Here is a 17,089-nt window from a genome sequence, read left to right on the forward strand (position 1 = left end):
CCCATTTTACAGTCGAAGAAGTTGAGGCTGCCTCATTGGCCCTCCTGAGAGGGCCAGCTCTTAGTCCTTTGCCCCTGGGAAGCTGGGGGAGCGATACAGACTCTCCGGAAAGGCGGGGGTATTGGGGTTGGGGGGGGTCCCCTCTCCCCGCCCCTTCCCCGCCCCCTGGCCGCAGCGTGGCCGGGCAGGGAGGGCCGGGGCGGAGTTGGCGTCGCCTTGGGGCGGGAGGGCGACGCGGGCTCGGCAGGCAGACGGGCGAGAGGACCGAAGCGGCCGGCGACGAGCAAAAGGAGGGGACCGCCTGCTGGGGATGTGACCTCGCGGCCAGAGTGGACTCGCGCTAGCCCACCCGGCGGACCCCGTGAGTGAGTGCCCCTCGCGCCCCGCCGCGCACACGGCCCAGCCTCATTTCCACTTTCATTTCTCCGGCCGTCCCGGCGTGGCACCGTCCCGAGGCGACCTGTGCCCGAGCCGGCTGGCCACAGCCCTCGATCCGTGTCCGAAGTTCTGAGCTGGAAAGTCGGGGCTGGGGTTGAGGCGAGTCGGTTGAGGAGGGCGTGTCTTCGGAGGCGGAAATTTCAGGCCTGCTCCTCTGGGTCCTACGACCCGTCTGTCCTGGCGGCTGGGCTGGGGAGGCAGGGGCGTCAGGGGTCCAGCGAGAGGCCGAGGAGTGGTCGTAGGTGGCCAAGCGCCGCGGGGAAGAGCTGGGAGTCCTCGCCTCTACTTTTCTCTTGGATCTCTGCCCTCAGCCCTCCCGCCTGCCCCCACCCCCAACACACCAACACACACCACACACACACACACACACACACACACACCACACACACACACCACACACACACCAACACACACACACCACACACCAACACACAACACACACTCACACACCAACACACGCACACACGCACACACACCAACACACACACACCACACATACACCCCACACACACACCACACACACACCAACACACACAACACACACACCAACACACACAACACACACACACACACACACCCGCACTACTCTAGGCTGGATTCTGGTTTCAGACTGGGGCCAAGATCCTGGGTCAGGCCTGGGGGAGTGGCAGGTGTGGCTGAGCATCAGAAGCAGGCAGGGCCCCTCTGTAGTCTTCATTTGGGAAACCCAGATGCTCACCCAGGGAGCGAGCCATCACTAGCCACTTTAGGAGTGAAAGGACATCCAGGGTTAGGAAACGGGGGCGAAGAGGGGGAATGGCCATGGTTCGGAAGTTCAGGGAGGGGACAGAGATTCTGTGAGAGTTAGAAACTCAGTAAAGGGATGGGAGTGGGAAGTGAAGACAGACAAGTGGCACGGATACAAGGGCATCTATCCATCCCCCCACCCCCAAGCTTTCATTTTCCTGGGGAAAGACCCGGGTCTTGAAATTCTGCAGCAGGAAGGTGGGACTCTAGCTCACTGGTTAGGACACCAAAGTTGCCGTGAGGTGTGGGGAAGGCTCGGTGTGCTGGGGGAACAGGAATTAGGTTGGTCTAGTTGATGGGAAGATGCTTCCCCTTTCCCTCCACTCCCCTCCTTTCCCCTTATCTCCACCAGACCAGCGACCAGGCAGTGCAGGAAAATGGCCCTTTACTAGTTGTCATGCCCCACCTTATCCCAGTGTCCAGTTCTGCCATTGGAGATCCCCTGCCTATAACTTGCTGTGTGAATGCAGTCTCCTCAAGTCCCCTTACTGGGCCTCAGTTTCCCCATCCATACAAGAAGTGGGTTGGGCCAGTTGATTTCTCAGGGCTATTTCAATCCTATGATTCTTGATTTTGAGCTTTCCTTAAAGCCTGAGCATCCGCTATGTGCCAGGCCCTGACTGAGGCTGGGGGGTGGGGCTGGTGGGGGACCAAATGGCCAAAGAGTAATCTCCACCTAAGGACAAAGAGATCTGGGTTCAGTAGAGGGGCTGTGGGAGGAGGTAGCATTCAACCTGACAGTGTGAGTCAAGCCAAGGGACCAGTGTAAGAAAACACACAGAAGCAGGAGTTGGGGGCATGTTCAGGGATCAGGAAGAAGCCCAGGGTAGTTTCTGTAGGGAAGTGAGGCAGAAAAGCTAGGGTGAGGTGTTGAATGCCAGGGTGAGGGTCTGTTAGTAGCTGTCACTGAGGGGGGCTGTGCAAAGGTGGAGAGCCCAGGGACCCAACCTAATTGCAGTGTGAATGATTTTGGAAGCTCCTGCCCCAAGCAGAGTTTAGAATGCAGGCTGCAATTCAAGCATGGAAATCTCCTCTTGGATCAGGAAGTCCCACACTGGGAACTTCTTTGGGTGAGAAGTTGAGGGGTAGGGGATGGATGACCTGCCACATCTTTGAGGCTTTTTCAAGAGGACAAGATCCTGCTGGGAGACCTGCCCGTACTCTCCAAACTCCTCTCATTTTACTTGACTTCCCCTTCATGGCCTGTGTGTTGTGTGTTTTAGACTTCTCCACTAGCTTGACTTGTCTGACATGATGACCCACATGTACCTTTGGTTACACCCAATTGTCACCTTGTTCCCACCCTCCCTTCCCCAAACCTGTCCCAGTATTTCTAGAGATGTGAGAAAGGAAAATACTCCAGTGTCAGCTCTGAGGTCAAGGCCAGGCTTTGTGGCTGTATTCAAGCCTCAGTCTAGGGTTAGAGTCCAGGACTCAAATTGACCAGGGTCAGGGCCAGGTCATAGTTCAGCCTGCAGCCAAAAAGCTCAGTGTTTAGCCTACACTTAGCCTTAGTGCTCAGTCTGGGGTCAGGATCAGTGCTCATGTGGCTAAATTCCAGTGGGTACTTGGCTCTGCATTTCCCAAGAGCTCACACACTCACAGGGGAGATGAGGTGACTACTTTGGAAGTCCCAGGAACTTGGCCTGTGACTGACAGAGGAAGTTGCATGGCCCAATCCATGCCTGCTGTAGGGGTCACCCAGCAGTGGTGGATGAGACTAGAACCCAGGTCTCCAGCCTCAAAGCCTGGGGCTCTTATCACCGTCCCCAAAGTCTGTTCGGAGACTGAGATCCTTCAATTCTAAGATCCTTCAATTCAATTCTAAGGCAAAGCAAATCCTTCTGAATTCTGGATGGGCCCAGCCGGGTGATTTGACTGCATTTTCCTACCTTCCAGTGCCGGGCACATAGTATGTGCTGTAGGAATGTCTACTGAATGTCAGGTGCAGTGGGAGGGGCCGCCGGCTGTTCTGGTTTGTGTTTCAGGCTGGAGGAGGCTAGCTTGGGAGGAAGGATCTCCAGCCCGTGCTGGAGGAAGTGGTGCCCTTCTAGACCTGCCACCTCCCCCTCCCTCCAGTGCCTGCAGCCACACTCAGAGGCCACCCAGCTGGCCATACGAGAGCTCTTTCCTTTCAGGGTAATAAAAGGAAAGTACATTTTTGGTAGAAAAGTCCCTTGTGCTCCCTGGGAATCCCCGGTGGCCGGATGGACTGTGGGATATCTCAGAGGAAGCCGAGGGCGGGGGCTCTCCCCCTAGCCCCAGGACAATGCAGGCCAGCTCTCCCACGCTTTACCAACTAGCCCATGGGATCCCCAGAGGTCATCTTGTCCAGGCCTCTGCCTCCTGCAGGGGCCTCTGCCTGCAGGAAGCCTCTGCCAGCTCTCTAATGGTTCATAGCAAGTCTGAGGAGCACCTGTCTGGAGCCCAGGCCCAGCCCTCTCTGAGACACAATGAAAGTGGAGAGGAAACTAAACAAGATGGGAGGGCTGTGGACGCTTGGCAGGGGGAGCTAGGGTATCTGGAAATAGGGCAGGATGCTGGACTGTGGGGATGAGGAGAATTTAGATTCCAGGCAGAGAATTCCAGGCCAAAAGCTGAGAGGTGGGAGGGAAATGATGTGTTGGGAAGTCAAGCCCATTTGGTAAGGACCTGACTACCATGCTCCCCCATGCCCTTGGCCCTGGCAGGGCATCCGCAGGGCCTGCCCCTGGACCCCTGGCCCTTGGCCTGTCCTGGCCATGGCACTGTGCCTGAAGCAGGTGTTCGCCAAAGACAAGACGTTCAGGCCGCGGAAGCGCTTCGAGCCGGGCACACAGCGCTTTGAGCTGTATAAGAAGGCGCAGGCGTCACTCAAGTCGGGTCTGGACCTGCGCAGTGTGGTGAGGCTGCCACCGGGCGAGAACATCGACGACTGGATCGCCGTGCATGTGGTGGACTTCTTCAACCGCATCAACCTCATCTACGGTACCATGGCCGAGCGCTGCAGCGAGACCAGCTGCCCGGTCATGGCCGGCGGGCCCCGCTACGAGTACCGCTGGCAGGACGAGCGCCAGTACCGGCGGCCGGCCAAGCTCTCGGCGCCTCGCTACATGGCATTGCTCATGGACTGGATTGAGGGCCTCATCAACGACGAGGATGTCTTTCCCACGCGCGTGGGTGAGTGCCGCCTGGCAGGCAGGTCAGGCCTGGCTAGGGAGGAAGGGAGCCAGCGGGGCCCATCGCGCAAATGAGGCATTTAGCTTGATACAGCCATGTTGTAGAAGAGGAAACGGAGGCTCAGGGAGATCGTGTCTGCTCAAGATTGAGCATCTTGAGCTAGGGCTGCCTGGCTCCCAGTTTGGGGCCTCTTTTTGTCTGAAGCTTGAGTGTCCCTCCAGGGAACACCCTGTCAAGACCACTGTGATTCTCAAAACCTTCCAGAACAAGTGCCTCAAGGTGCTCCTAGCAGGTCGCCCACCCTGCTTGGGCTGATCTGACTTGCTGCCTCCTGGGAGTCCCCTCTGACTCCTGGCCCCAGGAAAGGGAAAGGGGTGGGGCCCCATGGGGGCCAGACGGTATGTCCTCCTCAGTGGGCTCTGAAGGCAGAATTTTCCCTGTCAAGCCCAATCCATGGCGCCTTTTCTTTTCTCAGCTGGGCAGCCTGGGCAGGTGAGGGTGGGGAGAGGAGATGAATGATGTCATCCTGGCCCGGCTTCCCCACCCAAGGGCAGCAAGACACGGTATTGGCTCAGGAGCTGAGCAGGCATGACCCTGTGTTCATCACAGTAGCCGCGCCCCACCTGGCCTCCTGTTCATCTGTGTTAAGGCTATGGGAATCAGAGATGGGCGGGGCAGGGTGGTCAGGCCCGGAGGGGAGAAGTCTGAATGCTGAGGGCCTTGAGTCACAAATCAGTGGCCACGCCCCTCCCCAGTCAGTGGCCTTCCATTTCCTGCACTACCATGTCCAACATGGGTATCTTCATTTCACATGAGAGGAAGTAGGCCGAGAGAGGGAGAGTGCACCGAATCAGGAGGGACTCAGAACCAGCTCAGGTCTCTTGAGGCCCAGGGCCCCACATCTAGATGGACAGGACAAGTCTGAGGGACCTGGGCTGGGCCTGGAACGGCTCACAGGGAGACAGGGCTCAGCCCCACCTGAGAGCAGTGAGGAAGGGGAAGGGCCTCATGGAGTGGGGTGAGTCAGTGTGGGCCTGCGTCTGACCTCTTGTTCCCTTCTAGTCTTCACCCCCAGGCCTGTGAGATCCCAGGTGCCTGTGCCTTAATCCTGGGATGGCTCTGCCACAGCAGAGAAGAGAGAGTAGCCACCAAGATCTCCACCATGAGCATGGGGGACTGTACAGAAATTGTGCCTTTTTCACAGGTCCTGGACCTTGTCTCTGGCAGGGTCTGTGGCATTTATCCGAGGGGTGCTGCAGTGCAGTGCAAAGAGGGCTTGAATCCTGCCTCCAGTCTGTACTAATTAATAGTTGTGTGGCCTCGGGCAAGTGGTTCCACATTTATGCACCTCTGTTTTATCATATCTAGAATGGCTGCCATACCCATTATCATACCAGGCTAAAGGTGCAAAGGACCCAGCACAGGGCCTGGCTCACAGATGGAAGGTTCTTGTGAGTCTTATTGACTATTTGAAGGACTGAGAGATATATGAACTTGTTCATGAAGATTTAGTAATTCTCAGGATTAGCGTCTGGGGCCTGCCGTGTGAATGTTGCGAAGGGGAAGGAGTCGGTAGGGCTGGAGAGGCAAGTCAGGATCAGATCATGAAAGGCCTTGAGCAGGCGCCATGCTGGGAAGTTAGGACTCAATCCTGAAGGCCCCTATTCTTAAAAATGGACCCCAGATATTGATGAACTCTCCTTGGAATTGCATCCAAGGGTGTTGTGTGCGAGCACCTATGGAGGCACATGTTTCTGGGGAGAGTTTTGGCATAACTTCTATTATAGTCTAAGAAGGGTTGGTCAGTGACCCAACAAAGTAGCAGAGTCCTGTTCAGGGTGATGGGAAAATCAGAAGATGATTTGTATTTCAGCAGAGGAGAGGCACAGTGTTTCATTAAAAAGGGAAGTATGGGAGAAAGCAAACCTTGATCTCTGTTTCCCACAGGGAAGTGTGCTAGGGAAGAGGCCATCTTGGGCAGAGGCTGCCTGTGTCGGGGAGGGCGGGGTTGGGCAGAGTTTCATCATCAGATTGCTGACGCCCCATATCTGCCCATCCTGCCCCTTAGGAGTTCCCTTCCCCAAGAACTTCCAGCAGGTCTGCACCAAGATCCTGACCCGCCTCTTCCGTGTCTTTGTGCATGTCTACATCCACCACTTCGACAGCATTCTCAGCATGGGGGCTGAGGCGCACGTCAACACCTGTTACAAGCACTTCTATTACTTCATCCGTGAGTTCAGCCTGGTGGACCAGCGGGAGCTGGAGCCACTGGTGAGGCCAAGCCCCTACTGCCCTCCCCCACCGGGGCTAGCCTCTGAGTTTTCAGATCCGAAGGCTACCTGCTTTAAGAAAATCCAATATCCAAGTGGATATGTTAGGGGACCGCAATTCATTTAACAATGGATTTTGTACTTTAATAGCGACTTCATTCAAGTATCAGTTTACAAACACAGATCTGCAGCCTGGAGTTGGGAGGCGGTGGTGGCGGGAAGGGGCCAGGCTCAGGCAGAAGAGTAGCCGGGCCCTGTGGTTTGGAAACGGGCTGCCTGGCAGGTTGAGCTCTGACTGACCCCTCCCCACCTTGTGTCTCTGCAGAGGGAGATGACAGAGCGGATCTGTCACTGAGCCCAGACCTGGACCTTGTTGCCCATCAGATGGACCATCTGAACACAGAGTGGCCAGGGAGGGGACCCTCAGAAGTCTGGTAGCAGAGGGACCTGAAGGCCCTGGGGCCCCTCCACACACCCAAAGCCCCTGGACTTCTGGTTCTCAGGAGTCTGCCCACATGTCCCCCTGACTGTTTGTGAGTGGAGTAGGGAAGAGCTTAAAGGTGGGCAGACAGGTAAAAAGGAGCAGCTAAACCCTTAGCATGAAGTCTAGTCTGCTCTGACACTTGACCCTTCCACGGTGGTTGCCAAGCCTGTTTGGGGAACGTGGATGTGGCTGAAGTGACGGCAAGAAAGATGCAAGAGCATGAGCAGCCTGTGAGTGAGTGGACACGGATGACATGTGTATATCGGTGTGTACGTGTATGATTTTGACTGTGGGGTGTGTCTGTGAGAGCTACGTGCCTTAGACTGTTCCTGGCACATAGTAGGCCCTCCATAAATGTTAGGTAAATTGATGGATGGATGGAAGGGAAGGAAGGAAGGAAGTAGGGATTAGGGCCATCGGACCATGACCACTTAGGAATGATGACGAGTCAGTCTCCCCATTTGGTGTGTCTGACTATGTGTGTAAGTGCACGAACTGTGGTGGTAGATGTAGCTCCATGTTTGAATCTTCCAGGCTACCATCTTCCATCAGCATGAGTTCTGGGGAGCTACTGATGGGGGGAGGTAGGAAGGGGGGCCCTGCCCTGACTAAAATCCTGGCCCACCATAAGTTCTGATTTGCTCAGCTAGAGATGCCCAGGAGCTGTCATTTCCCTCATCCCTCTGCCTCCAGAAGGCCTGATTATAGATAGCCTCATGGGCGTCAGGGGTGATTCTTCATGTCCACAAAGATCCCCAGTCCTTAAATCAGGAATCATACACTCCAATCTAGCTTCCTGAATCTCCAGATGTGGTTGTGAGGATCTGAAGCCCAGCACAAGATAATCCTCCAACCCACAAAGCTAGTGAGCTTGAATTGGGAAGCTCCGGAGCCTTATCTCCCGCCTGGGACATTGAGGACCACATAGCTGTGAATGGACTCTTCCAGGCTTAGAGAGCCCCCATCCTGCAAGTACCTGCCTCCTTCCCAACCATCCCTGAAATATTCCAGCTGGTTGGATCTCAGAGCATAGCTGTCCACAGAGAAACTGGCCATGCCCAGCCCTGCGCCCAGACCCACAGGTGGGGAAACTGAGGCAGGGACAAGGCCCTCCTCTCCTGGAGACTCCAGGCTGGGGGGCCAGGATGGAGAGCCAGAAGGAATCTGAGGATCATCCAGTCTCACTCAGAATCATCCACGTACATGGGAGGAAACTGAAGCCAGAGGAGAGGCGGGAGAAGCTGTCCAAGGTCTCCCAGCAAAGCTTTTGTGGAGCTGGAGTGGAAACCAGGGGTTCTGACTCCCACCCCTGGCCTGTGGATTGCTACACAGGGAGATGAGATGCACTCCAAAGGAGGGTTTGACAGCTCCTCTCCAGGATACAACTGTTCCTGCTTTGAGCAAGGATTTCTAGCCTGATGCCAGAGTACCCCACCACCCCTGTGGTCTGCTGGGGTTGTCTGCTGAGCCAAAACTCCAAAATCATGCCCCTCTCCATGGCCCCGCAGCTGCCAGATCTCTGGGGAAGCAGATGGGGCTCCTGGGTCCAGCCAGCTGGACCTGGGACAGCTGCCTCCAGAGAAGTTCCCGAGGGAAGCACTGGCCCAGCAGCTTTGCCAGAAGCTCTGGTGTGAGGGGGGCGGTGGGGGGTGGTGTCAAAGGTTCTGCCAAGGAGGACTGTGGGTTGGAAGATGGAGTGTAGGCTATGGCCAGTACTGATCATGCGGCAGGGGGCGGGGGATGTATTTTTTTGTGAAACAGAGGGAAATTTTATTGTTGTTATTTTTGGTAAAATAAAGGAGGCAAACTAAAGGCCCTGGTGGGAAGCTGTGGTCTGGGTGCCACATGGCTCCTGGGAAGGCTGTGGAAGGAACTGGGCCAGAATGGGGCAGGGAGGGCTTTTTGTCCTGAGATCCTGGGCCATGTGGAGGGCTGGCTGATGTGGTCACGTCTGGCCCAGCTCTCCAGGGTGGGGTCACCAAGGTTTTCCCAGGGCTCTGAGAATCCTAGACCCAGAATTCCTGGGCTAGGCTAGGAACCTCAGAGTGCGGAGGGCTTCGGGGAACTCAGTCTCTTGGGAAAGTCTTTCCTTGTTTCAGCTCAGGTCACCTGGCACTGGCTACTCTCACTCCACCCCCTTAATCTGGGTGGTTTATTGGAGCTAATGGGTTAAGGTACAGGGCAGAAATACAGCCCTAACTGTAATCACAGCAGAGGAAACACTTCTCCAAAGAAGGCTGTCTGTCGGGTGCTGGCTAGAGCTCCAAGTGGTGGCAAGACCTGGGGCTGACTCCTGAGCTTCTTCCCCAGGAGACACCTGACACTCTTAGCTCAGGTCTTGCCATCAGTCCACTGCCCCTTACCCTCAACTGCCCAGCCAAGAGTTGAAAACCAGCTTGGTTCTTAAGAGTCAGCAGAGGCCCACCTAGAGCTCTTCCTTCTACCCGAGGAGACAGCCTGGCTTTGTGCAGTGCCTCTCCTGGGAGACAGAGACCTGGGTTCCAGTCCCAGCCCAGCCCCCAAGGTACTCTGGCATGTACTTCATGATCAGGTGTGGGAGTGAGGGACTTAGATCTCTAAGCTCCTTCATTACAGTCTGTGGATCATTCACAATAATAACTAATACTGTGTGTTAGGTACAGCTCTAGATGCTTGACATATAATAGCTTGTTGAATCGTTTGTCTTTGGCTAGTTGCCTAGCTCCCTTCCTGGTGCCCGGTATCCCTCCTTTCATTGCTGTAGGATCTGTAAGGCCCTGCACTCTGCAGCCCCTTCTTCTGGCTTACCAGAGGAGGCCCCAGTCCAGCATTCTAAAAGGTGGCTCTGCTTGCATACCTCCTATGGCAGGTCACGCACTACTTCCTCAATTACTGGACAGCTTAGACTCTTAGAAACTTCAGGCTCTGGGATCACAGTTGTTCTGGAATACACCATATGAGCGTAGACTTATCTCAGAACTGTGTGGCCAAGGCCTGCACCTTACATGAGAATGTCTGAATACATCAGGAAGCCCTCACAAAACTACTTTGAGAAATTCAGAGAGGGATGCTTGGAGAAGACTAGACAGAGAAAGGAGAAGATAAAAGAGAGAGCTGAGGCCTCAGCTACACAGAGAAAAGAGCCCCCCATAGGGCAAAACTTGGCAGGAGAGGATCCTTGGAGAGGCAATGTATTGAAGGTAGAGGGATAGTTTGGCTTGCTTCCTCATTCCCTGCTCCAAATATTTTTATGGATCTTGAGCCAACAGGAAAACAAAGCCGTCTGCAGCCTAGTTGCCCAGCCATTCTCCCCACCTTGGAGCAGAGCATTCACCTGCTGAGTAAAAGATGCCCTACCACCCTTAGTCCCCAGGAACACTGTAGCCTCTTGGAAGTTTCCTGCTGCCACTCCCACTGCCCCACCATCAGGAGCTGTGTGGAGTGTGTGGTGAAGGGAGCCACAGGCATGGCTGGAGCTCCATCTGATTTGGGGAGCCCTTCTTTAAGCCATTCCTCCTCTGAGCCCCCCAGAGCCCTCATCTCTGCTGTTAACTGAACTTGGTTGCCATGCAGGGAACACAGCAATTTTGAGAACCTGGGCTGGAACACAGACCTGAGTGACTGAGGATCATCTAGCTATTGAGACATTCAGGGAACAGAGATGGGAACAGGCTAGTGCAGCCTCTGAGTATTTGAGGCTTGGATGGGCCTGGAAGGCAATGGTGGGAGAGGTCGACTTACACAGGGGCTTTCAGGTTGAACTGAGAGATTCTGGAAGTGACTTACTTAATACAGAAGCTTGGGAGAACCCGCCCTGCCTCCAGCCGTCACCCAGACTGGGAAATCTAGCAAAGCCTTGAATGTTCCCTATTGTTCCAGACCTCCAGACCTCCTTCCATCATACAGATGAGAAGACTGAGCCCAGAAGGGGAAAGGGAACGAACATTTGTCGGGTGGATGATGAGAAGGAAGTCCAAGAGGCTCTTTCACGAGCATTGCTCGCCAGACCCTCACAGCAATCCTGACACAGGCAGGGAGGGATGTTTACTTCCATTTCACGACGGAGGAAACACACTCAGGGCCTGCCTTAACCTCAAGTCAGCACTCTCACTCCCTCATCACACTTGCAGCCTGGGGGAGGGTCGGGGGTTGGTTGAAATATTAATTTATTTGCAGGTAGTTTTCTGCAAGAAATGAACTTTTTACGTTTTTTATTTTAAACCACCATTACCTAGTGGGGGTAATACTTTACTCAAGGAGAAACTCTCATGGTGAAATTACAGGCACGCAAACCTTTTAAGAAATTTTACAGAATTCGTTCTCGTCTTTAAAAAGATTGGCAGCATTTCCCCATAGGTAAAAGGGATTTTAAAAATTCCTTCCCGGCATGCAGAAGCGCTCGGTAAATATAATTATACCTGCTGCTGCCGTGCCTCCTCCCTCTTTGCGCTTCCCGGGTTTCCCGACCTCCACTCAGGAAAGGGACGGCCAGAAGGAGCTAAGCCCCGCCCCCCTATCCCAGCAACCTCCCCGCCCTTCACCCGTCACACCCGCGCAGTTTGCTTAGCCCCCCCCACTCGCTGGGCGTGGCCATCAGGGCGCAGGCGCAGCTCCTCCCTACACGCCGTCGGGCCCACCCCTCGGAGCTAGTATATCTTCTTCCGTGTTCTTGGCTGAGCGAGCAGGTGGTTGGTGTGCGCGACAGGCCTTACCGGGAGTCAGCTGAGGTAAAGCCCAGACAGCGAGGTTTCCCTGCCAGTGAAATGGTGCGGGGAGGGAGGTGGGTTTGTGAATGAGTCCTGTGCCTGGGACGGAGCAGTCGGGGCTTTCAGAACGGCCCGAGGTCACGACCAGATTCTGCTGCGGGGGGCGGGGACGGCCGAAGGGGACGCTTCTTTAGGGCTCTTCTTTGGCAGGGCTCCGTCTGGGACGAGCTCTGGGTGCAGCGTGTGTTTCCGGTCCGGGCTCAGCCTGTGCCTAGGGTCGGGGCTTGGGTTGTGACAGGTGTCTGAGGTCGGAGCTCATCCTGGGGCCAGCTTGAGACTCAGTCCCTATCAGGCTATATGGCTGGGCTCAGGGCTCAGACAGTCCAACGTCATGAATAGTTTTTTATGTGAGGAATTTATCATATCTGTGTACTCCATTATTTTAAAGTTAGATGTTTTCATTTAAAAGCTCCTGACATAGGTGGGTCGCTGTACAGTGAGGAGAGAGAATAGTGTCAGGTACCATCTCTCTCCATAGGGAGTTTCCAGGCTACCTGTCAGATGGTCAGTAGCAGATCAGAGGCCATCGCTGGTGACAGGATTGAAGTGTTGGAAGTGCTTGAGTTTGGGTCAGGCAGTCGTGGGTTCAGATCTCACCTCTGCCGCTTCCTAGCTGTGTGTTCTCAAGAAAGTCATTTCCCCTCTCATAGCTTTAGTTTCTCCTGTATTAAAAGACTTAGGAGGGTCATTGTGAAGGTTGAATGGGATTACATGAGTCACCTTGTATGGCACCTGTCATGAATTGGGTGCTGAATATTTGGCACATGAAATGGGTGTGATATCTAGGAATTAGGTCATTTTGGACTGGGGTACTTTAGAGAGGCCTTTGAGGGAAGATTTAAGGTGACTTAGGTCTTGAAGCCTCAGTGGGATTTATAGGTGGAACTGACCTTGCAGGTTGGGTCAGTGCTTACTGACCAGTGCCCATGTGCCCAGCACTGTGCTGGGCATTTCATATATATTGTTTCACTAGATCCTCAGCCTCTGACCAAGTGCTTTCGGCCCCACTGTACTTAGCTTCAGCCCCTGTAAAGAAGGCTTGGCTGGAAGTGATATAAAGAGGAGATCCAGGGTTGGTTTTTTATGTGGAGCTGGGCCAGGTGGAGACTTTGGTGCTCCCTCCCCAACTTCTCCCGCATCAGCTCTTCCTGTTCTGTGATCCATAGGGTTAATTGGGTTTTTTACTTTGTCTGGAAGTCCTGTTATGCTAGCAGATTTTGACGGTTAACGGGCCTGGCAAGGGAACACCTCTTAAACTCAGATTACATGAAGCTGAACCTGGGCAGTGAGAAGCTCTGTGAACAGGAGCTGTTGGACTCCAACACATACTTATGAAGCTTCCCATAGTAATCTAGTAATTTGGTTCCTTTTGCATCCTTTTCATGGGTGCCCATGTGATCTTCCTGAGACAGTGTTCTCATTATGTTATATCTCTGCTCAGAAACCTTGGTGGGCCTCATTGCCTGCCATATAGACTTTGGACTCTTCAGCCTCGTGGATGAGTCCCTCCATAATCTGTTCCCAAATCTCTCTCCTGCCCTGTTTCCCTTTGTTCTCCCAAACCTGCACCCTGTGGCCCAGGCAAAATAAACTAGTTTTTGTTTTTGTTTTTTTTCTCTAGTACTCCCTGCATGTTCCTTTGCCTATATTCCGTCTTCCTGAGGTTCCCACCTCCCCATCTTTCAAGGCCTGTGTCTCATGTAGCTTGTCATTGAAGCTTCTCTGGTCCCCCCTACTGGATTTGTTGCCCCCTTCCCATCTTCCATAGCAGAGGCTACACCTCAAATATAGCTCTTATTACAGTCTGCTTTGGGATGTGTCACCCCATATGCACTCTGACTACATTGGTGGAAAGGGATCATGTCTGTTTCATACCTCCTCTGCCTAGCACATAGTAGGCCTCTGCAGTGTGTTCAGTCGAATGAGTCAGTGACATTTTTTATTTACTCGCTTTGGTCTTTGTTTTATGAGCTTTCATGTTCAGAGTGGGCCTTTGTGTTCTTCCTTCTCTTTGTGCCTAAGGGGGGCCCTAGTTTAGATTGATGGTGCCCTAATTACAGGCATGAAAGGTAAGAAAGTGCAGGAATTCTGCACAAGGCAGGATTCTTCATTGCTGCTATTGTTTTCAGGCTCTTGTCTTGCCTTTGCTGTGAGTTTTCTTGGCAGAGAGGTGGTGCTCTGTTCAGGAACCTGCACTGAATGTGTTATAGTTCACGCAGGGGAAGGTGCACAGGTGGTTTACTAATCAATTGTCCTGGCCTTGCCTTGGTCTTGGCCCCTCTCCTCTGGGAACCAGCAGCTACAATTTTTCCTTGCCAACAGCTTCAGCATCTGGAACAGAAGGCTCTTTGTTGATCATAGAAAAATATACCTCGTTGAAGGTAGAAGGAGCTTGGGAACCGTCTGGTTCTACTTCAGTTTTACAGATGGGGAGAGGCCCAGAGAGGGGAAAGGACTTGATCAAGATTGGACAAGACATCAGTCAGTGGTGGAGATAGTACTAGAAGTGAAAAGTCCTGACTCTGTTTTTTCCAGTCTACTACATTATAATAAAATTCTAACATTTATTGAGTATTTACTATGGGGCAGATCCTGTTTTAAGCGCTTTTTATGTAACATCTCAAAACTCTATATTTTACAGACTTAGAAACTGAGACAGAAATCATTCAGATCTATTTTCGGGTTCCCCGACTCTGCTTTTTAATATGGTTTTAATGACTGTCGTCTCCTAACCAGTGGGGTGGAACAGTTTAGGAATATTAGTACACTTTAAAAATTGCATGTTGATCAAGTCAGGCAGTGAGAGCAGAATTTTAGAGTAAACTCAGTCCAGGATCTTTCTGTAAAGATGCCCAGTCAGTGGTGGCAAGATTCAGTTTAATAAGCGCATATTGAGCTCTTGCTATGTACAAGACCCAGGTATTGAGAAATATACACAGAGGAGAACAACGCATTTCCCGCCCTCCTATAAGTAGTTCTCTTTTTTTTCCAGTGCATGTTCATTTTTTTTATTAGTTATCTATTTTATACTTACTAGAGTATATATGTCAATCCCAATCTCCCAATTCATCCCACCACCACCACCCCCAGTAATTCTCTTCTTAGAGCCTTCTCCCTCCAGTGTTGTTGGCAAGATAGGTAAGTACATAAATAACTGAAATCAGACTGACTATAGCAAATGTAGTAAAGAATGTAAACAAAGTGGGAGTTTGGGAAAAGGAGAAATCAATCCCAACACGACCGAAGAGGGTCTAGAAAGGATTCCTGAAGGTGGAAAATTTATGTTGGACCTTAGAGGAGGTTCATTCGTGTGAGAAAGAACAGCTTGAGCAGGGGTCTAGAGGTGGCGTGTGTGTGTGTGTGTGTGTGTGTGTGTGTGTGTGTGTGTGTGTTGGGGAAGAGGAATGGAGTTGGTGAGGAAGGGAAATAGCTGAAATGATTGATTGTGGCCAAAATGTAGAAAGGGGTGTGGGAAGAAGAACGCTAACATTTATCCAGTCTACTCTGCTTTGTGGCCAAGAGTATATTAGATGCACTATAATTTATTTAATCCTCAGAATCCTGTAACAAGGAGATATTTAGCCCCAATTTAAAGATGAGGAAACTGGACCTCAGAAAGATTAAAGTGATTTGCCCAAGGTCATGTAGCTAGTAAGTGACAGAGCTTGGTCCAAACCTATGAGTGTTGGGTTCAAAGATCCATGTTCTTTTCATTATGCTACAAGGCTTAAATGCCATGACTGGGGCTCTGTTTATTCTGGCTGCAGAATGGAGGCTAGTCTGGGGCAAAGGAAGTCTGAGAATGGGGACATCAACAAGGAAGCTGTTGAAATAGTTCAGTCCAGGCTTAAACTGTGAGCCACTGACTTAGTATGGTAGCTGCCTGGTCTAGGTCTGCTTGATTGGTTTACTATGTGAGCATTTTGGCAGCTCCTGTGGTACCATTAATCAGTTCATTGCCATCTCAACTCCTAGAACCTTATAATCAGTCTACAGAGGCTGCTGGTGCCTTGGTATTTCAGGCACAGGTTCTAATGTGAGTTTAACAGTTCATTACAACAGTGCCTGGGGAGGGAGCCCATTTGGCACATACTGTTCCTTCATTTTCTCACCCTCAAATTCAACAAGAATCTATAATGGAGGAAAGAGGACTCCACTTGCAGTCAAGAGGCTGGCATTCAAATCCTGGTTGTGCTCATTAGCATCTGTGAATCCTTACATCTTAGCGTCTTTCTCTGGAATATGGGGGGTATTTTTGGTTTACGTCTGAGATCTCTTCTCTTGCTGATGTCATATGTTGCTTTGTTCTTCCTGGCTTGGGGCAGTATAAGGAAGTAGCTGAGAATATGAACTTGGATTCAGAGGGGCTAAGGTTTAAATTCCAGCCTGTCACCCTTCTTACAGGGAGACAGTAGTTAGTAGACTCTACGTTGAACTGCCTGGGTTTGAGTCCTGGCTCTGACACTAGCTAGCTGTGTGACTTGGGCAAGTTATATAACCTTCCTGGGTCTCAGTTTCTTCACCTGTAAAATGGGGCTACATATATAACCTACCTTATGGGGTTGTTATGAGGATTGAGATAGCTTATGTTAAACACTTAGCACAGTGCCTGGCACATAGTAGGTGCTCAGTGGATGTTAGCTTTAATAGTAATACTATTAAAAATTATTATTAATATCCAGTTAGGTATCGTTTTTATAGAAAATATATTTTTTAGGGCCATCTTCCCTACTGTCTTACTCTGACATTGTTGCCTTCTCTTTCTTTCCATTGTCTCTTCAGGAAAATTTGAAATACAGCCATACCCCATTTTATTGCACTTCACAATTATCGCGTCTTTTACCAATTGAAGGTTTGTGGCAACCCTGCATTGTCAGATGATGGTTAACATTTTTTAGCAATATTTTTAAATTAAGGTATGTACATTGTTTTTTTAGACATAATGCTATTGCGTACTTAATCGACTACTGTATAGGGTAGATATAACTCTTATATGTACCAAGAAACCGAAAAATTTGTGTGACTTGCTTTTTTGCTATAATTGTTTTATTACAGTGGTCTGGAACTGAACCTGCAGTATCTCTGAGGTATGCCTATACTAGGTTGTTCCATCACAGGACTGCAAAACATGACATGACAGAAAGTGCCTATAGAAAAAAGGGTCAATTAAAAGTCAGTGGCGGGGCTTCCCTGGTGGCGCAGTGGTT

The 17,089-nt window shown here is 51.7% G+C and overlaps 2 protein-coding genes across 7 annotated transcripts in view; both read left to right on the forward strand.

The window, feature by feature from the left end:
• Positions 1-262: 262 nt before the first annotated feature.
• On the forward strand, positions 263-9,025 carry MOB3C (MOB kinase activator 3C). Of its 2 annotated transcripts, none has more exons than XM_029227085.1 (4): positions 263-361; positions 3,915-4,383; positions 6,452-6,654; positions 6,979-9,025. In XM_029227085.1, exons 2-4 carry the CDS (start codon positions 3,966-3,968, stop codon positions 7,006-7,008), a joined length of 651 nt encoding a protein of 216 aa, XP_029082918.1. In that variant the 5' UTR covers positions 263-361; positions 3,915-3,965; the 3' UTR covers positions 7,009-9,025. The 2 variants fall into 2 exon arrangements, with proteins under 2 accessions (XP_029082918.1, XP_029082919.1); XM_029227086.1 differs by having other exon boundaries at positions 294-365.
• Positions 9,026-11,755: 2,730 nt separating this feature from the next.
• MKNK1 (MAPK interacting serine/threonine kinase 1) overlaps positions 11,756-17,089 on the forward strand; it is a 42,707-nt gene continuing 37,373 nt past the window's right edge. For 3 of the 5 annotated variants that reach the window (XM_029228459.1, XM_029228461.1, XM_029228463.1), the window contains exons 1-2: positions 11,770-11,843; positions 16,665-16,798. The gene's annotated coding sequence lies outside the window, so the exon portion shown is untranslated. Of the gene's footprint in view, positions 11,844-16,664; positions 16,799-17,089 lie in introns of all 5 variants that reach the window. The other 2 variants (XM_029228460.1, XM_029228462.1) reach the window with 1 other exon arrangement.

This window comes from Monodon monoceros, unplaced genomic scaffold, assembly GCF_005190385.1.
Source record: "Monodon monoceros isolate NGI ecotype Baffin Bay Population unplaced genomic scaffold, NGI_Narwhal_1 Super_Scaffold_18, whole genome shotgun sequence".
In the NCBI taxonomy this organism is placed as follows: Eukaryota; Metazoa; Chordata; class Mammalia; order Artiodactyla; family Monodontidae; genus Monodon; species Monodon monoceros.